Source organism: Heptranchias perlo, chromosome 19, assembly GCF_035084215.1.
Source record: "Heptranchias perlo isolate sHepPer1 chromosome 19, sHepPer1.hap1, whole genome shotgun sequence".
NCBI lineage: Eukaryota > Metazoa > Chordata > Chondrichthyes > Hexanchiformes > Hexanchidae > Heptranchias > Heptranchias perlo.
Genome location: NC_090343.1, coordinates 20,611,608 through 20,635,620, shown reverse-complemented (window position 1 = coordinate 20,635,620; position 24,013 = coordinate 20,611,608). Strand labels below are relative to the sequence as shown.

Below are 24,013 nucleotides of genomic sequence, written 5' to 3'. Positions count from 1 at the left end.
TCTCTAGGGAATGGGGAGTTATGGGGGAGGGGGGTCAGAAACAATGTAATCTAGTCGTACCTAAAGCAGCACTAATGTCAGTTGTAGAGAATTCTGCAGCTCAGACTATTTCATCTTGCTGAAAGAGAGAATGTGCTGGTAGGAGGCAGCAGCTTGTGAAAGAAAAGGGGTTACTGTCGGTATTCAGTTCTAATGGCCATTTATTGCTTGCTCATATTATAGTGGTAGTAACTGATTACATGGATAGCTCTAAGAATAAAAGAATGATAACTACCAAGTAAGAAATTCCTGTAACTGTAAACAGTGTTGTATTATATCTATTCTAAGGTTAAGCATTTTATGTTCATTTTATTTTTGACATGTTGTAAAAAACTAAATTAAAGACTTTCATAGTGCCTTTTTGGGGAATTTCCCAGCACTGTTACTAAGGTAGAATTTTTAAAGCACATTAACCCAGAATCCAATATTGGTGATATTGGCAGACAAATGCTTAATGCATTCATAAGACATTCATTTTTAATTTTAACACAAGTGTCAACCCATTCGAAATAAATGGCTTAACACCTCTGTCAAAATAGTGGATAGAGAATGTCATACTAATATGTCCAAGTGTTCATCTGCTAATATCACAAACAGTAATTTCTAGGCTATTGTTTATTGTCTTCAGCTCCAAAGTCTTATCTTACAAGTGAGATATACAGTCATACCTCATATTGACGTCATATGATGCCCCATTTTCTTTGGTGAAATAAGCTATCTGTAAACTAGTACCTCACGTTCTGTGATTGCTTTTAACATTTCTTCTGTAGGTATACAATAAAGCAAAATAAGGCAGGAGCAATATCATAAAGTGGGTAAAAATCAATAGGAAACTTTCATTTTTCGTGTGATCATGTCTGCAGATGGCAGTGATAACAAACAACTCTGTGAGCAAGTGATGGTAACAGTTACTCATGGTCTGCCTGCATTGTTCATTTCAACAACTACAACTTGTATTTATATAGCGCCTCTAATGTAGTAAAATGTCCCAAAGTGCTTCACGACAGAGAAATGGCCAGCGGTGAATGCCATGTAAGTATGATTTGTGGAAACAAAATTATCAAGATTATTATTTGGCTAATGATTGCACAGAGTTATTTCTTTCACCTAAACATGGAAATGACAGCAATGTGGCTTCCAGCAGACATCACTATCATTGCTGTGCTCTTCACGGGTGTTGACAGTCAGCCTATTTGACTCCGCAATGAAAGAGATAAAATGCTTTCTCTGCTCACACTTACCTGTTCTCAGCTTCCAGGGCAAAGTGCATGCTTGTTGAAGACAGGGAACTTCTTCATGCAGTGTGATCAATATGTTATACATTTTTTATTTTTGAATATACTGTAATAATTGTATTCAGCTTTACAAAAAATAGTACAGCCCAGAAAATACTGTTGATGATATTAACAGGCTAATACTTAATGCACTCACATGGTATTCCTTTATACGCTATTTTGCAGAGCTGTTAACGCATTTAATACTATCAGGTAATGAGTCTCTGTGACAAAAACAACTTGCATTTATATGCATCCTCAATGTAGAAAAATATTCCAAGGCACTTCACAGAGGTGTAAGGAAAGATGGACACTGAGGGAAAGATTAGAAAGGTGACCAAAGGCTTGGTCAAAGGGGTGGGTTTTAGAGAGTAATCCTTGCTGCATCCTTTCCACTATTCTAATATCCTTCTAATAATGGTTGCCCAAAACAGTACATAATACTCAAGCTATGGCCTAACGCATGTTGTGTACAAATTTAACATCACTTCCTTGGAATAACTGTTAAACAGAATTACAAATACAGCTAAAATTTTACGTGACAAACTTTCAAAAACAATTGGATTTATTTTAATCTCCAACAAGTCAATCAAGTGTGACTTTTATTTTTGACCACTTGTTTTCAATGCTTTTGTCACTTGCCTGTTGATTGAGAGCTGTAATATATTTGTATGCTGTAACCACAATAAAAATGTTCTGAGATAATCTTTGCCTCTTGTACTTTAATGGAGATAATACAGTGCAATTTCTCAAATGGGTGGGCTGCTGACCCATTTACAGGTCTGCCTGAAAATTGCATCAGGCAGACCTTGCCCCAATATTCAACTACTGGCCTGTTTTTCATCAATAAATGGCAGGCCAGCAGTTAAAAATCACCCCCAATGTTTCCTGCGCCAAATAGAGCATAAAAGTGTATGGCTTGGAGAGCAACTGATCAAAGCTGGATATTGTAGTCTGTAAGGCTAGACAGATATTTTTAGGTTTTGCTCAATTACGTTCAGGAATCAGGTTGAGACTTTACAGAACTTTCCCTTAGGGGTTAAAAAGAAAACGAATAGACTCTATGACAGGGCGAATTTCACAGTCATTGGACGCAATGGGTCAATTGGTCTTTTCTTATCATGCCTTCATACATGTTAGTCCTTAATTTGCTCCCATCATCAAATATTAAAATATTTGTTTGAAAATGTGGAAAGTGACAAAGAGAAAGTTTCATGCGAGACCTATAAGGATTCCCCACGACACACAAAATATGAAACAAAATTAGAAAATGATGGAAATGACAGTAAACTCTGCTGCCCATATCCTAACTTGCACCAAGTCCCGTTCACTCATCACCCCTGTGTTTGCTGACCTACATTGGCTCCCGGTTCCGCAACACCTCAATTTTAATCACCCCACCACTGGTGGCTGTGCCTTCAGCTGCCTAGGCCCTAAGCTCTGGAATTTCCTCCCTAAACCTCTCCACCTCTCTACCTCTCTCTTTCCTCCTTTAAGACGCTCCTTAAAACCTACCAAGCTTTTGGTCACTTGCCCTAATATCTCATGTAGCTCGGTGTCAAATTTTGTTTCATAATGCTCCTGTGAAGCGTCTTGGGATGTTATACTGCATTAAAGGCGCTATACAAATGCAAGTAGTTGTTGTTGAAATATAAAGCATCATCTGAATACAGTCATCATCTGTAAATAGATGAAATAATGTTTTGGGTTTAAGTTCTTTGTCAGAACTGGAAACTGAAAGGCAGCATTTTACAGTGCAGTTAAACTTCAAGCTTAATGAGAGTGCAAAGTGGTTTCAGCATTGCACCAATGCTAAATTTGTGTGTAAATTGCACGTAAAGGCCCAAACTGAGTGAAGCAAACTGAGACTACAAATTCCAGTGTCCACGTGTGGACAGGGAGTGGCCCTCCAATTTGCTCTGGTGTCAAGTCTGACCCCGACTTTTTCAGGCTGTATTTGCACTATAGCTGCAGTGTCAGTGTGAAGTGAGTCTAAACTAATGTGTAGATGCACACTCAGTAAAGGTTGAGGAAACAACAGGCACTGCAATCAGAGAGAGAAAACGAATGGCTTTTTAAATTTACACTCAACTGCAAATGCTTAATTAAAAAAAAGCCATGAGCAAGAACTAAGTTCCTGATGCTCAACACTTCACCAAAGGTGCAATACAAAGTGTTCAAACGTCAGCACTAGCAACCAGCAACTGGGAGGGTCTTATCTCACTTCCGATAACGTCACGGATGACACGTGGATTTCAAGATGGCGCAGAGGAGGGTAAGAGGAAAAGTGTACCCCCCTCCCCCAACCCCTTTACCCTCTATCGCTGCTAGTTGGGAGTGGGAGGGAGGGATGAATGGGCCCGATGAGGGGGTTTTAGAGGCCGCGGCGGGGGTGGGGTCGGGGATATTTCAGGATAAAGCAGTTGTGAAGTGACGTTGAACGTGTGCCGGTCGGTCAATCCTGTCAGGTAGCGATGGCCTAAGAGACCGGCTCTCGGGTGCATTGGATCAGGCGATTGAGTGATAAAGGAAACAGCAACTGGGGCGATAGAACAGCTCGGGCTCTACTTTGCTGATCCGTTCGCCCACTCACGTTGGCTCGTGTATCAGGCCCTCAACAAACCTGCTCTCTGCATATTTTCGACGGGGCACTGTTAACTTTAGGAATATGATACTAACCATCAACTCCCCATGCTGAACTATAACTAAAAATCCTTAACGAAAGTGGACTCCACGACACAATAGTAATTTTTGTCGCATTACGCACATATACTTTATTTTTCTCAAAGTACTTGTGTCAAATGTGTTGACGTTAAATGATTGGATTGCTATTTTAAACATGTTGTAAATAAAGTTAACGCAAGTTTATTTAAAATTGTGTCTAGGCGAGGGCTGTGCATAATAGTTCGATTTTCCATTTCTTATTTTGCTCCTAACGTAACCAGTATCTATTTGTGTCCTTGCTTTTAATGTATAGATTTTCAAAGTGCGACCCTCAGGCCTTTAGATGCCTGTAATTGTTTACTTACGAACATTTTATTTCTGTTGCAGAATACCAATAAAACACATTTTATGCAATAATAGCACTGTTTCTTTTCAGTAACCCAGCCTGTGTTTTGGAAATTAGGGCAGTGGGCTTTTCAAGAGTGTCAATATTTGAACAACCACTTCCATTTATATTGCACTGTTAATGTAGGGCACTTCACGGTGTAATCAGACCAAAAATGAATGCTGAGCTAAAGAAGGGAGGGATGATCAAAAGCTTGATTAAAGTGATGGATATTAAGGAGGGTCTTGAAGGAGGTGAGGGAGATGGAGAGGTGTGGGGTGGAGATTCTTGGGATTGTCAGTGTTTTCCAGGGGGGGTTGGTAGTGTCTGCATTGCAGGGCGCTGATTGAATTTATTTAGTTTTTTTCAAGGGGGGGGGTCCCCAGGAGTACGAAGGTATTCACGGGGTGCTTAAGAGTGTATTGGTTTTTCCCGGGTGGGGGGTCCTGGAAATGTCAGAATTTGCAGAGATTCTCGGGAACGGTGTTAGCATTTGGAGTGGGATCTTGTGAGTTCAACGTTTTCAAGGGTGATCTCGTGAATACCCAACGGATTTGTTTGAAAACTATCACTTTAATATTAAGATTTATATGGTGTCTACTGTTAAATATACCGTCAGTTCAAATTGAAAGAGCAATAAATGCACGCTTGTCTTGCAAAAACATCACCTAGGGTGCTAGCTGTTGTTTTTTTTTAAAGAATTTCAGAAATTGCTTAGCTTTTTTGGGCTTAGTGCAAAAAATGATTATTCCTATTTTTAAGGTGCCTAGTTTAATGAATGAAACTGAAACATACTTGGAGCAATTGCATGTCTATAGTCTGGAAGCATTCAACATCTAGACACTAAACAGGCAAATCTATATCAGAATAGTAATTCTAAATATATAGTTATTTTTGTATGATACTGATTTCCACTTGAGTGTGAAGTATTCTTGCTACAGCTTTGGCTGTTTTCTTCACAGGAATGCTTGCAAATGGTCAGTAGTACTTTTGTGTTCTGTCATAAATGTTGAAAAGTACTGAAGGAACCTTGATATCTATACCCATCTTAAATGTAAGAGCCACATAAATGTTAATATTTTATAAGCATTCAGATTGCTCAAGTAAAATCTTATATTTTGTTGATCTTTAGGTCCTTTGCTTTAGAAAAAGGGTTTGAAAATGTGAAGATGCTCTGTCGATCATGGTGATGCCTGAACAATCTGATTTATTTACCTGATGTTTAAGACTTAAACATAAAGCCTGACCATCAGAAAATAAATACAGAGATAGAATACCATTAGCTTCCATCCAGAACAATCCTTGGCACCCAATTGTTTCTTAAATGATTCCAAGGTTTTTGCCTCCATTACTGTACCTGGCAGTTCACTCCATGTGTGTTGAAGAAGATCTTGACATCAGTCCTAAATTGCAGGAGAGTCCTTTTTTTAAAAAAAAATGGTACTGTTACAGAAATAATGGTTGACTTGAATGTCTGCCCTGATATTTTTTCTCTTTATTTGTTGAACATTCCAGAAATGTAACAGTTGAAGTAATGTCAGTTGATTCTAGCAGTAACCCTTAGTTTTTCAGCTGTGTATACATTTAATTCAGTTCCATTATATCATGCCATCAGGCTTCTTCAACTCCAGTTGCGACATGGAACTTAATTTTAAGAAGGGCTTGTTATGGTGAGACTCGCTAACTAATGCAGGAATGTTTTTTTTTATTCGTTCACGGGAGTTGGGCGTCGTTGGCGAGGCCAGCATTTATTGCCCATCCCTAATTGCCCTCGAGAAGGTGGTGGTGAGCCGCCTTCTTGAACCGCTGCAGTCTGTGTGGTGAAGGTGGGTTGACTATTAATTGATGAGACCTTATTTATTTTGCCTTTATTTGAGAAACCAAAGTGAAGGGCCAAGGCCCATAGTTCAGGTCACCATTGAGGTTGAAAAGAATAAAGGAGGAGACCAGGTTATGCCAAAAATGGGTTGCAAAGCCTGTAGATCGTAGGAGAAAGGAAAGACTGGATGAGGTAAAGAAAGAACTTGCATTTACTTAACGCCTTTCATGACCACAGGATGTCCTAATGAAAGGTGTGGAGTTCCACAGTTCTGAGGTCCTGGAAAAGAATATGTTGGTGTAGGAATCTAATCTTGACTTCTACACTCATGATGTAGGGAAAAAGAAGAGTGTATTGTGGATGGTACATTATTGGAATCTACAATCAAGGACAGAGTGACTGAGCACTTAGAGAAATTTCATCTGATTACAGAGAGCCAACATGGATTTGTAAAGAAATAAAAATAGAAAATGCTGGAAAAGCTCAGCAAGTCAGGCAGCATCTATGGAGAAAAACAGAGTTAACGAAAGATCTTTGACCTGAAACATTAACTCCGTTTCTTTCTCCACAGATGCTGCCTGACTTGCTGAGCTTTTCTTGCATTTTCTGTTTTTATTTCAGATTTCCAACATCTGCAGTATTTTGCTTTTGATGGATTTGTAAAGGGTGGGTCATGTCTAACGGACCTAATTGAATTTTTTGAAGAAGTAACTATAGTAGTAGACAGGGGAATGTCTACGGATGTAGTTTCTATGACTTCCAGAAGTCATTTGATAAGGTTTCACACAAGAGACTGCTAGCTAAAATTAAAGCTCATAGAATGGAAGGCAAATTATTGACTTGGTTAGGCAGTAGAAGGTAGATTGTTGGGAAAATGAGTATGTACTTGAATTGGAAGGAAGTGACTAGTGGTGTCCCATAAGGACCTTTGCTGGGGCCTCAACTATTCACTATATTTATCAATGACTTAGATACCACATAGAGAGCCATATATCCAAGTTTGCCATTGGCACATAGGTTGGTAGCATAGTAAGTAGTGTAGACAGGAGCATAAATTACAAAGAGACATTGATAGATTAAGTGAGTGGGCAAAACTGTGGCAGATGGATTTCAATGCAGGTAAGTGTGAGGTCATTCATCTTGGACCAAAAAAGGATAGATCCAAGTATCTTTTAAATGGTGAAAGCTAGGATCAGTGGAGGTCCAAAGAGATTTAGGGGTCCATGTACACAGATCACTAAAATGTAGTAGGTACAAAAAAAAATCAAAAGGGGAGGAAGTTTTGCTACAGCTATACAAAGCCTTGGTTAGTCCACATCTGGAGTACTGTATCCAGTTCTGGGCACCACACCTTAGGAAGGATACATTGGCCTTGGAAGGAGTGAAGTGCAGATTCACCAGAATGTTACTGGGGCTCCAAGAGTTAAATTATGAGGAGAGATTAGATAAATTAGGCGTGTATTCCCTGGAATATAAAAGGTTAAGGGGTGATTTGATTGAGGCTTTTAGGATTTTGAAAGGAATTGATAGGATGGATAGATAGAGAGAAACTTTTTCCACTGGTGGGGAGTCTAGGCCATGGGGACATAACCTTAAAATCAGAGCCAGGCCATTCAGGAGAGAAGTTAGGAAACACTTCTTCACGCAAAGGGTGGTAGAAGTATGGAACACTCTCCCACAAAAAGCAGTAGATGCTAGCTCAGTTAATAATTTTTAATCTGAGCGATAGATTTTTGCTAGCCCAGGGTATTAAGGGATATGGAGCCAAGGCGGGTGGATGGAGTTAGGATACAGATCAGCCATGTTCTCATTGAATGACAGAACAGGCTCGAGGGCTGAATGGCCTACACCTGTTCCTGTGCACTATGTTTCTATATTATCAGTTAGGAGAAATGAGAGGAAAATTGAGCAGTGTTGATTATTGGGTTGATGGATAAAAATATACAAAGGTTGCAACAGTGAGAGAATGCTTACGTTTAGGCAGATCTAGTGAGAGAATGGTTAGGTTGAGGCAGAACTTTTAAGTATGTACTAAACAGTTCTTGGACTGCAGACGTGTAGTGATTAAAATAAGCAGAAATGTTAAATCTACCATAATTTTAGTGCTGCTTGTAATTTGGACAAGTATAAGTTATTATTTTGCTATATCACTGGAATCTGGAGCCATACTCACTAGGAACAGGGTTAAGATTGCCCACATACTTGAGAGTGTGAAGGAAGTTTCATCCCATCAAATTAGGCTGGATTCAAACTCATGGCCCAGAGGTGAAAGAACAGTATGTTGTCCTACTCTAACACCCTATCACACATGTGGTGGCCTAGAATTCATAAGAGAACATTGAGTCAAATTTACTGTAGCCAGCGAACGAACTGTGTGCTGTTCTTTAGACTTGCTGTTCATTAGACTTCCCAAATATACTTTCTATGAGCTTTTGCGCTGGAAGTTAGTGAGCACTGTTTGCCTCGCCGTTATTTTGACAGTAAATTCTGGTCCATTGTGGGTTTTTTTTTTAAATACACAAATAACTTGTATGACAAGGTAGAAACATCTGCACAGTCCCAGTACAACTAAGTGAAATTACAGGAATGGAGGCTGGACAAGGAAATGTCGAACCAGACTAATTCCTTTTTTGCAGGGAGTGGTGGGGGTGGGGGGGGGAAGAAAATACATTTTAAAAAATACTGTTCAAAACTTGTGCCTTTTTTGAATATAATATAAATGCTTAAATTGGTTTGATTTCAGAATAATAGAAATGAAAAAACAATCAGTCTTTGGACTATAATAACAGTGCGATTAAATGCAGGCCATTCAGCCCATCAAGCTTGCTGTTATTTTAGGTCTACCTTCAGCACCCACATTGTTTTCTTCTTTCTTGGTGCCTACCTATTTTGCTTTACTCCATTTTGAATCAAGATAATATGCATACCTGAATATTTTAAATGTGTTTTCTGTGGGTTGGCTGATGGTTTTGCATCGAATGTACAGCACAGAAACAGACCATTCAGCTCAACTGGTCTATGCTGGTGGTTATATGAGCCTCCACCCACTCTATTTACCTCTTCCCACACTACCCCTTATCCCTTTATTCACTTCTCCCTCGTGGATACATCAAGCCTCCCCTTAATTATATCAATGCTATTTGCTTCAGACACTCCATGTGGCAGTAAGTTCCACATTCTCACCACCTTCTGTGTAAATAAATTCTTTATTTAATCTGTAAATTGCTATTTTATATTTATGCCCTCTTGTTCTGGACTCACCCGCATGTGGATACAGTTTCTCCACATCCACCTGATTAAACCCCTTCATAATATTAAAGGCCTCTATCAAATCTCCTCTTAGTCTTCTTCAGAGAAAGGAGCCCCAACCAGCTCAGTCTTTCCTGAGAGTTGCATTCTGTCAATTCTGGTAACATCCTTGTAAATCATTACTACACTTCCTCCAGTGCTTCAATATCTTTTTTGTAGTATGGGGACCAGAACTGCAAACAGTGCTCCCAAATATGGTCTAACCAAGTATCTATATAAATTTAACATTACCTGCTTGCTTTTGTATTCTATTTCTCTAGAAATGAATCCCAATATTTTGTTTGCACCCTTTATGGACTTACCAACTTGCGTTGCTACCTGTATTCCCAGATCTCCTTGCTCCTCTACCCCATTTAATTCTTTACCTTCCAAGGTATAAGCGGCCTCCATATTCCTCCTATCAAAATAACCAATTTACACTTTGCTATATTGAATTTAATTTGCCATTGATCTGCCCACTCCGCAAGCCTCTTTATGTCTTCCTGTATTTTGATGTAGTCCTCCACATTATTAGCTATATCCCACCCCCAATTTGGTACCAACTAATCTGTTCCAAAAAATAACAAGTCAGGTGTGAAGTAGTTGATCCTTGTCTTTTAGGTCAGGGTTTATTTAGCTTATAATCATGTCTTCTCTGCCTTTATTGATTGCCTTTAGTGATTTTAAAAGCATATCCACCTCTCTTCTATTACAGACATGCATCTACCTTAGTAGCTTTGTAGTTCATTGGCTTATTACCTAATGAATCCTCTTCGCGCCTTTGTATCCTTTTCAATGCTTAGCTTTTTACAATTATGATGAAAGCTATATACAGTACTCCAGGTGTTCTCTCACCACTGCTTTTTCAATGATTCTACTTATACACCCAAAGAATGTGTTATCATTGAAATTGCTGCAGTATAATAGCCTTTCATCATGTGGTCAGCCCGCACACTTAAATTTCCTGCTGCAGTTTAAGAAAATAATTCCCTTTGCAATTGTGTTTACTGTCTTTAGAATAGATTGTGTTATGCTTCTCATTGTTGTTTTCCACTTGCCCTATTGTTAAACATAGCATCTTCCTTTCCTACAAAGCTAGACATCTTCTATAAAGTTGCATACTCGCAGTATCTATCAGGGTGATATGAAAGATTGATCGCCAATTTTGAAATATTATTATGGCTAACTTCCCTATTATCTAATCAGTTAAGATATTCAACCTATGTTTTCACTTTTGATCCTATGAGGTTCCACTTTAGCTGTAAGTTGAGTGATCTGATTGGAGATGTTTTTTGAAAGTCAAGAAAGAAGTAAATCCTATTACTCTTTTAACCCTGCTCCATTATTGTGTCCTCAAAAATCCCTGAGCTGCCTTTCAAGAATGCGTATTGGCTTGGATTTTGATAAATAATCTTGAAGTGTTCCCTTTTCCATACACACAAATTGTTGATTAATTGTAGTTTTTTTGTAAAGTGTTTGGAGAAGAATAATATTTGGTGAGAGCGGAAGATGCAGTTTGAATCTGAAGTACAAAGGCCCATAAACACTTCTGTTTTTCTTCCTTGTAATTTTTTTTAAAACTTCAACTTTTTGCACTGAAAAATAGCCCACAGAGATCTGCACTCATTGATGATGTGGCTAGCAAGCTCCTGTTCATGTGAGGTATGCGGCTGGCTATCCTGTTGAGCAGTAATCACTGTCCTTGGATGCTGATCCTGGTGCTCAGCACAATTAAAAAAGTTAAGTAGTTATATCAAACTTTTGAATGTGTAAATTGAGATAAAAGCTATGTTCTCGTGTTTGTCAAAGGTTTGGGCTACGATGTAATCTTGATTTAAGTCCATTTGTTGAGATCTCAATGGTTGTTGCCATTTTGTGGAAGGGGTAAAAAGGAGGAAAACAATCCCACGTCAATGATTGTTTATACACTAAATGAAGTGGAACTGATTTGTAGTTGACTCAATAAGTGACTGAGGGTGAAAATGCAAAGGGATAAAGTGATTCTTAAACTTTATAGTAAATCGTTAAAACAGTCTTGTATAGATCAAACCATTACATTTCAGCACAATTTTACCTATCGCTAAGCACTTTTTATTCTAATGGAATTAGCATGTGCTTTAAAAATTTGGAAGTACGTACACCCAACTGTTAATTCAAAGTGGTCTTTTAGTCAAAAATTTGAATTAGGCAACTTTGAATTAAGAAAAGTAGACTGTAATAAGCTTTTTTTATTCGTTCATGGAATGTAGGCGTCGCTGGCAAGGCCAGCATTTATTACCCATCCCTGATTGCCCTTGAGAAGATGGTGGTGAGCCGCCTTCTTGAACTGCTGCAGTCCGTGTGGTGAAGGTTCTCTCATGTCATTAACATTCAAAACTCCTTAAATAAATCATCTGGAGCACTCACTTTTTGTATATATTTTTTTTAATAAGCTTTTGATAGGTGATATGTGCTTTTCATAAAAATAAATTTCTTCAGAATTTAGTGGAGATTTTTTTGATCAATGAGTTGTGTTTTGTTAACCGTATTTGCTTTTTAAGGTCAGCATGTTTTGCATTGTTTCTGACGTGCAACTGCAGTTTTTGCAATTTATTTTAAGTTTATTGAGAATTCAGTTAATTTTTTGTGTGAATTTCTGTATCAAGGTGAGTGATGTTGAAACAGGGAAATGGGACATCCTTTCAATCACTTAGTACTAATACTTTCAGATCGGGTATGGTATAGTTAGATAGTAAAACTCCCTCTATTTTGTCTCAACAATGTACCTTAGCTCCAATCTCAGAGCACTGCTACAGCTTTTCACTTCTCATATTGAGCATTTTAGTGTCAGTTAGGAGCAGTTCTGTACTGTGGGCCGATGCTCACTGTGAACAGGGTTGAGATTGCTGAGACTCATTTATGTAGGACTTTGCAGCCAATAGACAAAAAAAAACTTCATCCCATTAGTTTTAGTTGGATTTTCAACCTAGGTTCCAGAGGTGAAAGGCTATTCTAAAATCCAGTGCACCGCCAGTTTGTAATTTTTTAAAAATGGGATTTACATTATATAATAGCAGTGTAAATTCAGTGACAAATGGGAATGGTGACATAATTTAGGATATTCATATTTAGTTGTAGAAGTAGAATGCATTAAAGGCCCTAATTAGTGTGTCCAGCAAAGGTGAATTTGTATGCAGTTTAACTGAAAGTGGCTTGCAGAAGTTTGACTGGGAACTGCCTGGTACAATATTGCAGTACTGAGATTGTGCCAGTAGAGCTCCTCAGTGAGCTATATGAGTAGTAGAGCTCCCTCTTGCTCAAGTAATCTGAAACTGGTACTGCAGCATTGCAATTTGACAGGTCCTGTACAATTATTTTTGTTTTGGTGAACTGCTTAATTGCATACCATGGAGTCCTCTGTGCCACCTCTGCTGCAATTTGGGAATGGAGTTTCTTGCTTGGTGCAACAACACTAATACTGAAGATGGCCATTTTGATATATTTCAAGTGCGCCAAGCAGAAGGTTTATTCCAGTCCTGGTGTTTTTGCATTTCCTGCAGGAACAGGATGGGAGAGAATGTGCATGGAGAATGAAATACTTGAGCTAGAAGGAGCTCTACTACTCACATTGCTCACTGATGAGACTTTTAGGACAAAAGATGCATTTACACACTCAGCCATTGCAGCATTCTCCTTATGCATCGTTGCATGTTTATTAAAATTTCAGATTAAAATTCAAAATTTGCTTCTGGCAGTATTGAATAATCATGTAAATTTTGATATTCTTGAACAAACTTTTATTTTGTGTTCAAAAGTTCTGGTAATGTTGGCACTTCTGACCTTGTCAGACCTATATGCATATAGACCCTAACCAGTTTTAATCCCTTATTTTTCAGGCAATATTAATCTGGCCATTGATGCTTCTCTTAGTTCTGCATACATCATATTCTTTTTATGTACCAGGTGTGGCACCAATTGACTTTCATCGTAATCATCCTGTGGAAATTAAGGTAAGCGTGTGTGCTTTTTTAAAAAATTCATTCGCGGGATGTGGGTGTCACTGTAAGGCCGACATTTATTGCCTATCCTTAGTTGTCCTTTGGGCTGCCGCCACTATTTGGGTAGCAGTTTTGATACAACTGAGTGGCTTGCTAGGCCATTTCAGAATTCATTTAAGAGTTAACCACGTTGGTGTTGGGATTGGAGTCGCATATAGGCAAGACTGGGTAAAAGCTCAGGTTTCTTTTCCTATAGGACATTCAACTCAACCTGTTGAGTTTTGACGACAATCTTGACCGTTTCATTGTCATTTTTACTGATTCCAGCTTTTTATTTCGAGGTTTTTAAAACTGAATTCAAATTCTCAAACTGCCATGGTGGGATTTGAATTCACATTCTCTAGGTTATTAGTCCAGGCCTCTAGATTACTGGTCCAGTAACATAAGCTGTATGTTACTGTACCTGATGCTATGTTAACCTTGTTCGGATAGCAAGCTGTTAATTTCCTAGGCTGCATTTACAATACAACCTTAGTGTCTGTGCAAAGTAATTTTGTTCCGCACTGATACTAAGAAGTTAGTGTGTCAACCTGAGTTGGGACTTAACCTGATAACGGAGAGTGTTGAGTGAGTCTCTGTCTCCTGGAAAATGGTCCAGTATCAGGTCAAATCTTGACTCCAGATTTAGACTAACCTTTGCATCGGTGTGAATGAAGCAAAACTGCTTTCTACAGACCTTACAGTTCACAAGATAATCACAGGTGAGGATGGCCGTTTAGCCCATCTAAGATCATCCATCTAGAAAGATCCTGCATTACCCCCATTGCAGCATCTAATTAATTTAACAATTCTAGAGTTTCTGCCTCCGCTATTCTATCTGGAAGTCCATTCCATGTGTTGGTCATTCTTTGTGTGAAGCACAACTTATTGATATCAGCCGTTAAATTTACCTTTTACCAGTTTGAACCTGTGTCCCCAGTCTCAGTCACAATTTAGTTTAAAGTAATTTTTCAGTGTTACCTTTTCTACACTGTTTACTATCTTTCAGACACTCCAGCTTGCAGTGGCAACTTTCACCCTCCTATTGAAATCATCTGCAGAAGGGTGAAATCCTAAATTTACGGAGCTGATTTTGAAAGCATTGATTTGGGTGCTAGTTGTGCTGCCCAGCTCCTGTTGTGTTGGCATATTGAGTTTAGTTTTCAAAACAGCCACATTGAGGAACTCACCATAAAACTTTGACTTTTCTGTTACAGATTTGCTCCTAAATTATCTATTGAAAAATTAAAACTGCTGTTTGACAACCTGCCGATATCACTAATTTAATAGCTTGCCCATCTAAGTTAGAAAATCACAAGACTTCCCTCCCTTTAATAAATCATTTAGCATGTTTAAAAAAAATGTCAGATTTAAATTTAATTCTGTTAGACACAATGTCTGTTGGAGCACAAAATATTCTGAACTTTACTAGATCTCTGAATTGGCCGCAATGGAGTCCTAATCACTAAATGACCCGTACAAGATAGTCTTGAAGTCCACACATGTGGGAAAACTTGCAGAAAATGTCATTTAGCCCCCTGACTATTTTCACCCTCCTATAGTTGACACGCAATCCTGTACAAAAGTTTTTTTTAATCATCTATTCTAGTTGCGGTGCTGTCACTGACTGAAACAGCCTGTCCGTGACACTTTTAGTGGATATGTAAAATTTTCTTAATGTCAAATTTCTGCACGTGTCAAGCAAGATATACTGAGGGTAAGCCATTGTAGATAGAAGCTGGCTATGGAGCAGTTGGGGAAAATGGCTCGATTTTTCCCTACTATCTGGCCGCTCCAAAGCCTGCACCTAGTATAGACAGCAGGGACGTTGACATCTGATTTGCTTCTGAATCCCAAACCATTTTGTCACACTAAATAGAATATAAAAAACTGGATTCTATGTCCAGCTGCAGTTAGTTACCCTATATACTCTCCATTATCCAGACTCTTCACCAGGATTTTATACTCTCTCAGGCAGCTTAAGATGTGCGTGTGCTAGGACGATGGTTATATAGTTCATTAGAAGGGGGTAGACACTTCGTCAGAACAGGAAACTGGATGATAAGCCTCTGACTGAACAGAACAAAAGTGCTGGGGAAGAGTGAAAATAGCAGGTGAAGTCAGGAGTGCCGACTCTTATCGTAGAGGCAATTAATAATTTTAATGCTCTGTGAATAGGTTTTTTCAAAAGCTATAAATAGGTGAATGAGGAATGAAAAGGCATTCAACGAACAAAAGGGTGTGGAAATATCTACACATGGTGGTGAAAAGGCACAGGAAAGGTGAGCACAAAAAAACATGCCCTCCAAAACAGAGGCTAATGAAGTGGGAGGTGGGTGGCAAAAATTGGTAAGAAAAGGGGGAGATAGGTAAGAACTGAAGTTGCTAATGTTCAGACCAAAGTACTGGAGGATGTCTAGTCAAGGAATGTAAATTTTGATAGCAATGGTTGACTCCAAAAACTGATGGGACACTGAGATTAATAAATACTAATTAATAATGACAGTTTCTCTTTAATACTGTTTGTTAACTGGACCAAAAGTGTATAAAACAACTTGGTTTTTCTTCATCTAATATATATGTTCTTGGGCTGTCTTTTATTAAGTATGGAGGCAAGTGAATGTAATTGGTTTCACCAAAATAAGTAAACATGCATAAAATGCCAGTTAAAACATTTTGAGCCTTTAATCTTCACGTTTCAGGCTGTGAAATTGACTAGCTCACGGACACAGCTTCCATATGAATATTATTCCCTCCCTTTTTGTCGGCCAGAAAAAATTGAATATAAGGCAGAAAATCTTGGTAAGTTTATTATAATCTGTAAAATGCTTTGTGGTATCAACCAAGACATCACTTGTATGCTAATTCACTAGTGCCGTACCTTCCGTCGGTGGTCTGAGCTTAGAGGTTAAGGGAATGACCAATGTATTAAATGCAAAGACAGAATTAAGCAAAATGATTGCAGAGATTTGAATGTCTTGCCCTAATCCTGTAATACATTTTATAATTTGTTAAATTTCAGGTGGCCAATAAACGCTAATGCAAAATTGCTGCTAGGCCACGAAGTGATGCATGCAGTATAGTCTATGATCATACTATTGAACTGTGGATGATGCAATTTGTTAATGTAACAGGTTGAACTCTTCTAAAGAGATTCTGGTTCTGGCATTGAGGTATTAGTAAGTATACCTGGCTCTGTTTGTGCTGTTCCTAATCTGGAGGCAGCGCAGTTATCTTTCAGTGATGTATTTCCTGGGCTTGGTGAGCTCACAAGCTCAAGCTTATGAAGCATTATAGAGAAAAATGATCAGTGTTTTAATGATTTTAGTAATAGATATCAAAGACAGCTTGCAGTGTCAATTCAAATCTAAGAAAAACTTGGTTTTGTCCATGACTTAGATCATAAGTGAACTGCTAATAGTGACTACTTAGCCAACACAAAAATGTCATTGATTTTGCATCAGATGAATAGGTTTCAGCCCTTAAATGCCCTATGTTGACATGCAGAGAATTTCAATGCCAGTTAGCACATCATGCTTCAAACATGAGATTAGAACTCAATTTGCATTATCATAGCAATGCTGGAAGGGCCTGTTACTGCTGTTTTATTGGTCCCTTTAATTGTCATCAATAATATTACACATCCAAAAGGAAATTAATGGGGTGATTTTAAACCCCAAGAACGGGTGGGTTGGGGGTGGGTGGGAGTTGAAAATAGTTGTTTTTTGGATCGCGACCGCAACCCGGCTTTATTTCCGGGTTTAGCGTCGGTGCGTAAAAGTACAGGCTTCCCACTAGGAATGCAAAATCTGAAAATTTTGCGATTGCGACCCAAAAAAACAACTATTTTCAACTCCCACCCGCCCCCAACCCACCCGTTCTTTAGGGTTTAAAATCACCCCCAATATGTAGATAGGTGGAATGCAAAAAAGAAATAACTGTGTTCGTAAATGTGTTCTTTTATTATACAGGTGAGGTGTTAAGAGGTGATCGGATTGTGAATACACCATACGACTTGCATATGAACGTTGAAAAGAAATGTGAAGTGCTCTGTGACAAGCCAAACAAACCTGTCAAGTTTAAAGTAACAGAAAGTAAACTGGTCGTAGAAAGGATTCGGGAAGAATATTATGTTCATTTGTATGTGTAACTATTTTGACTCTTAGAATACATTGATTGTTTAGAAGCCTGCAATTTGATGACTTCTTTAAAATTTATTTTTTTACCGTACTGCTTCCATAAAGGAACCTTGCCATTAGTTTATTGTAGACTGTGTATTGCTGGTGGTGATCGTCTTTTTTTTACATGGAAAACTGGAGTGGCTAAGAACAAAAATTATTCATAATTGATCACTTACAGTGTTGACAGCAGGGCGATGAAGGCATTACTAGTTCTTTGCTACGCCGTGAATTAGAACAGTTTGTCAGTTGACCAGGGACTGGCAACAACATTTAAATGATTGTCAGATCTGAGTTTTGAACCCAGCTTATCTTTTTTAAAAACACACGCTCACAATGTTGAAATTGGCCACTACGTTGGTTAGACCACATTTGGAATATTGCATGCAATCTGAACACCCCATTATAGGATGTTAGAACCATGGAAAAGACCCAGCAAAAATTCACTAGAATGATACCAGAAATGAGAGGTTATAGTTATGAAAAAAGCCTCAAAAAATTAACACTTTTTTCACTGGAACAGAGAAGGCCAAGGAGACAAATCTAACAGGTTTTCAAAACTATAAAAAGTTTTGAAAGGATAAACTGTGTTTTCACTGGTTGGTGACCAGTGACCAGGATGCATAGACTCAGGATTGTCATTAGAAGAATAAAGAGGGAAATCAGGAGGCATTTTTTTCAGAGGTTATTAGAACGTGGAATTCTTCACCACAAGCAGCTATTGAGGCTGTAATTTCTGTAATCTTTTGAATGTAAAGTTTGTGGCATTCCTTTTCTCCTCAGTGTATGAATGGTAACTGTCTGTTACAGAATTGCAGATAACTTGCCTGTTGCAACACGATTAGAATTTTACCCAAACCATGATGATAATGACAAAAAGAAAGAAAAGGAAGTACAGTTTGAGCATGGTTACAGACTGGGATTCATCGACAATAACAAGGTAAAACTAACTGGGCAGACTTCCAGAGCAAGTATTTTAACTACACCATTAACCTGAAATATATTCAGAAATAAAATTAAGATATTTGGCCCATTATGTGAACAAAGAACTAACCTGTTATAATATCTATTGCTGTGATTTGACCAGTACTGAAATTTCTCAGCTTGGATGCTTCTTGATTGGTGCCCAGCATGAGAAAAAATAGCAAACAGTGCTATTTTTCTGAAGCTGCATGCTAGTGAGTTCTATAGTTGAATGGCTTTGTCCTGAGTGCTGAAACATGAAAAATAAACTTAAAATACTAAATGCCCTGTAAAGTAATCATGCTTTTTTTAAAAGATGCTTTATACTGGAAGTGCCCACATACGTGTGTATATTTGCCTTTTCAGATCATCATCTATTGCAATTGAATATTTTTAAAACTGAATTCCTAATAAATGAATGCTGGTGAAGGGTGAATAGAAAGTGATTTTATCATATGAATGCATGTATCAACTTTCATAGAATCATAGAAATTTATGGCACAGAAGGAAGTCATTCGGCCCATCGTGTCCATGCCGGCCGAAAAGGAACAGTCCAGCTTAATCCCACTTTCCAGCACTTGATCCGTGGCCCTGCAGGTTACGGCACTTCAAGTGCTCATCCAAGTACTTTTTAAATGAGTTGAGGGTTTCTGCCTCTACCACCCTTTCAGGCAGTGAGTTCCAGACCCCCACCAGCCTCTGGGTGAAAAAAATTCTCCTCAGCTCCCCTCTAATCCTTCTACCAATTACTTTAAATCTATGCCCCCTGGTCACTGACCCCTCTGCTAGGGGAAATAGGTCCTCCCTATCCACTCTATATCTAGTTCAGTCATAATTTTATACACCTCAATTAAATCTCCCCTCAACCCCCTTTGTACCAAAGAAAACAACCCCACCATATCCAATCTTTTCACATAGCTAAAATTCTCCAGCCCTGGCAACATCCTCGTAAATCTCCTCTATACCCTCTCTAGTGAAATCACATCTTTCCTGAAATGTGGTGACCAGAACTGTGCACAGTACTCAAGCTGTGGCCTAACCAATGTTTTAAAGAGTTCTAGCATAACCTCCCTGCCCTTACATTCTATGACTTGGTTAATAAAGGAAAGTATCCCGTATGCCTTTTTAATCACCCTATCCACCTGAACTGCTACCTTCAGGGAACATGCACTCCAAGGCCCCTTTGTTCCTCTACACCTCTCAGTAACCTCCCATTTATTGTGTACTCTCTTGTTTGCCCTCCCCAAATGCATTACCTCACACTTCTCTGGATTGAATTCCATTTGCCACTTTTCTGCCCATCTGACCAGTCCGTTGATATCTTCCTGCAGTCTACAGCTTTCCTCCTCACTATCAACCACACAGCCAATTTTTGTAGCATCTGAAAACGTCTTGATCAAGCCCCCTACCTTCAAGTCCAAATCATTAACATATACCACAAAAAGCAAGGGACCGAGTCTTGTGGAACCCCACTGGAAACAGCCTTCCAGTTGCAAGAACACCCGTCAACCATTACCCTTTGCTTCCTGCCACTAAGCCAATTTTAGATCCAACTTGCCACTTTCTGTTGGATCCCGTGGGTTTTTAGTTTTTTGACCAGTCTGCCACGTGGGGCCTTGTCAAAGGCCTTGCTAAAATTCACGCATTACCCTCATTGACCCTCCTTGTTACCTCCTCAAAAAATTCAATCAAGTTAGTCAGACACAACCTTCGCTTAACAAATCCATGCTGACTGTCCTTGATTAACCCGTGCCTTTCTGAATGATGATTTATGCTGTCCCTCAGGATTGATTCCAATAATTTGCCCATCACCGAGGTTAGACTGGCCTATAATTACTTGGTTTATCTCTTTCTCCCTTTTTAAACAACAGTACAATGTTAGCAGTCCTCCAATCCTGCGGCACCACGCCTGTAGCCAGGGAGGATTGGAAAATGAAGGTCAGAGCCTCTGCTATTTCCTCCCTTGCTTCTCTTACCAGCCTGGGATATATTTCATCCCATTTCTTTCTCTATCATTTAAAATAAATGTGCTATGTCTGCTAAAGTAATAACGAGAAATTTTATACAAATGCATAAGTGATACATATGATAGCATCGCTCATACTATTTCCACACTATGGCTATTTACAAAGCAGAAATCAATCATGCCATTTGTATCGCAGTAACAAAATAAGCACCAATGCATTATTCTTATCTACATTTCTTATTTTGAGAGTGGCAAATGCGAGCTTACATGCTCACAAGGTTAATATTTTAGATGTATGCAGTATAGAAACTATGCCACATATAAATCAAACTTTGTAATTACCGGCTGTTATATCTGCATTGTGAGCCCCTTTTGCAGTTGTCTTTTTTTGTATAGGTGTAGTACATTTTAATACAAGTGAGAGAACAGATATACCTAGTATTTTATCTTAAGCTCACACTTCTCTTGCATATATGCCAAACTAACACATTCTTATTTTTCAGTTCTACCTCCACAACCATCTCTCCTTCATTGTCTATTTTCACAAGGAGGAAATAGAGAAAGGCCAGGAACCTACATACAGAGTTGTGCGCTTTGAAGTAGTACCACAAAGTGTTAAGTATGAAGGTAATGACATCTTTGGATATAATTTGAGCACACTTGCATATAGTAACACATTCATAGACAATAAACAACTACAAAGATGAAGAAATAAATGCAAAACATACAATTGAACAACTGTAAAGTAGCATTATCAAAACTGCTCTAGTTTGTGTCTATTATGCACATGTATAGAGTCGTGTATAAAGCAGTAGACTATGCTAAACAAAAAATCTTGTCACAAGATGTTCTTCATATGTTAACCTCTACATCGCAGTTAGCAGTAATATCATTGGTCCTATGTGGTACTTATTTTGCTGCATTCTATTTTCAATATGCTGTTATGTGACAAACAATAGTATTAAACTTTGAAAAAAGAATGTAGTTCAAATTTCTGGTTCCATGGTTATGTGGATTTATCTACTATTGATAGTCCTTCATTGTGACTGCGAAGCATACTCTGCTTTTTGAGGAAAGTTAACAGGTTGGGTCCCTCGAACAATTCCTGTACATATTGGTAACTGGCTATTTCCATGTGCTTTATATCGATTCAGTTTTCAGTGGTGTGAAAAGACAATGTTGGGGACTATGCAAATAATTCTTGTGGATATATATGTTTGTGATCTACGTTGATGCAATACTGTAATTCAAACCATTCAGTCAATCTGGAGTCCCTCCCCCGTCCCCCCTTTTTATTTTAAAAAAAAAGGTCACCATTGTTTATTGTCAGTTCACTTTTCCTTTCAGGCTTCAAAAAGAATCCTAAATGTTCAAACTGAGAGACCAGTGGCGTGTGTAGGGCCAAAAAAGTGGAGTTTAGCTTCATTGGGAGTTCAACATTGATGTGTAGTTGCAGTTGGACAGGAGTTTTTTTTTCTATAATTAGTACCTGTGTGAAGTGTGTTCGTGGGGTATGTTTCTTACATGAATTTAGTGCTAATGGAGTTCAGGCTAACCCTAGCTAAGTTTTTAAGTTAGACGTACAGGTATGGCAATGCAGGCAATCCGCCTAATATGTGTGGAATGCGATTTGTGGGCCATCATAGATCCTCATTATATCCAGTGGCAGCACATTTGCACTGAGTCTCTGGAATAGACAAACTGCTCGGGCAGCGATTGGTCACACTCCATAGCATCAGAGAGGACGAGGGATTTCTGGAGTGTCAACCATGACAGCGTGCTAGACAGTTCAGGATTCGTGGATAGTGTAGAAAGAGAGAAGGGCAGCAGAAGGAGACAGGGCTCGCAGGTGTGGAGAACCACTAAGTTCTGGAACTGTCCATTAAGTACATAGCGTTGGGCAAGTAAGAGGTGACAGTGACACAGAGGAGGATAGCCTTGAGCAACATTTTGGCACCATGGAGCAAGGGACTACTCGGGGATCGATCGACTACAAGAATAGTGGTGGTCGAGGTAGATTTTATAGGCAGGATATAGACTTCTTTTTGCCTCCCTGGTATGGTAAATAATATCATGGTGCAGGTGGATAAACTTCTGGAAGGGGAGGGAGAGCAGCCAGAGGTTGCGGTTCATGTTAGAACCAATTACATAGATAGAGGTTTGTTTGAAGTATTCTAAAGTAAGGTTAATGAATTAGGCACTAAATTGAAAAACAAGATCTTGGGGATGGTAATTCCTGAGTAACTCTACTTTAGTCTGATACTTCAGTGTAGTAATGAGCGAGTAACAGTACTGTTGGAGGTACTATCCTTTGGATGCGATGTTAAACCAAGACCCCGTTTGCTAGTTCAGCTGGACATTAAAGATTCATTGCATTATTTGAAGAGCAGGAAGTTTTTTTTAATGTCCTGGCCAATATTTCTCCCTCAGTCCAAGCCACTAAAAAAAAGATTAATTGCTATTGTGCGATCTTCCTGTGGGCAATAATTGCCACTGCATTTACATACTTAGCAACAGTGACTGCAATTCAAATAGTGATTTGTTGTATGTGAATTACTTTGGGCCATCCTGGAAGATGTGATAAGGATCTATATGAATGCAAGTTATTTTTCTTCTCCTTTCTTTCCTTCAGATTGTACTTGTTTGTACAGTGCTTAGTTTGACTAAGAACTACCTTCCTTTCCCCACCCCCAACATAATAAATTTTAGGTCAGTTAAAAGTATTGGACAAATGAATTTCTTTTAAAGACTAACAAACATTTTTAAAAACAAGCTTTTCTGGAGGGGAAAGTTAACCCAGAAAAAATTTGGGCACAATACTAAAGCTTGCTTATTCACAGAATTTGAGTAAGTGATAAATGACAGGTGGCTTCTTAACCACATTGTGGTAACAAATTCAGTCTGTACTGTTAGTTTTTTAATGAGCTAAATCAATATTTGTCTTATTACTTAATGAGTAAATATTCCAAAAATTATGTTTGAGCCCAAGAAATATTTGGCTATTGTAAAACTATTTATTTATTGAATTGTCATATTTTACTTTTTATCCCAGATCTGAAAACTGATGAGAGAGGAAATTGCATCCTGCCTGAGGCTGCAGGCTCACTTCCCCAGGAGATTGATCCCAACAAAGAAAATGATGTGCTTTTTACTTACTCTGTCCATTGGGAGGTAAGCATAATGTCAGAAATCAAAGTGTCTGTATAGAGCCCTACATGAGTCAATGCTAGAGTATCTGTTAGCTGATGGGCACACTCAACTCAAATATTGCAGTTTTGGAGATTTTGTGGAATGAAGGTATGAATCTGTGAATCTGAGGGACATAAACCACAAAGTTATGCACTAATAGTCTATCATTTTTTTGTGTTGTGCACTAGAAAATAACATCTGCTATTGTTTGTGTATATGAATACCCAGTATG

At 38.6% G+C, this 24,013-nt stretch overlaps 1 protein-coding gene across 2 annotated transcripts in view; it reads left to right on the top strand.

Annotated features, from left to right (window-relative positions):
* Positions 1-3,504: 3,504 nt before the first annotated feature.
* Positions 3,505-24,013, top strand: part of tm9sf4 (transmembrane 9 superfamily protein member 4) — a 39,859-nt gene continuing 19,350 nt past the window's right edge. For both annotated transcript variants that reach the window (XM_068000441.1, XM_068000440.1), the window contains exons 1-7: positions 3,505-3,588; positions 13,345-13,458; positions 16,188-16,287; positions 17,457-17,625; positions 18,474-18,603; positions 21,096-21,219; positions 23,645-23,763. In XM_068000441.1, the coding sequence (XP_067856542.1) occupies positions 3,574-3,588; positions 13,345-13,458; positions 16,188-16,287; positions 17,457-17,625; positions 18,474-18,603; positions 21,096-21,219; positions 23,645-23,763 (771 nt within the window). In that variant the 5' untranslated portion in view covers positions 3,505-3,573. The remainder of the gene's footprint in view (positions 3,589-13,344; positions 13,459-16,187; positions 16,288-17,456; positions 17,626-18,473; positions 18,604-21,095; positions 21,220-23,644; positions 23,764-24,013) is intronic.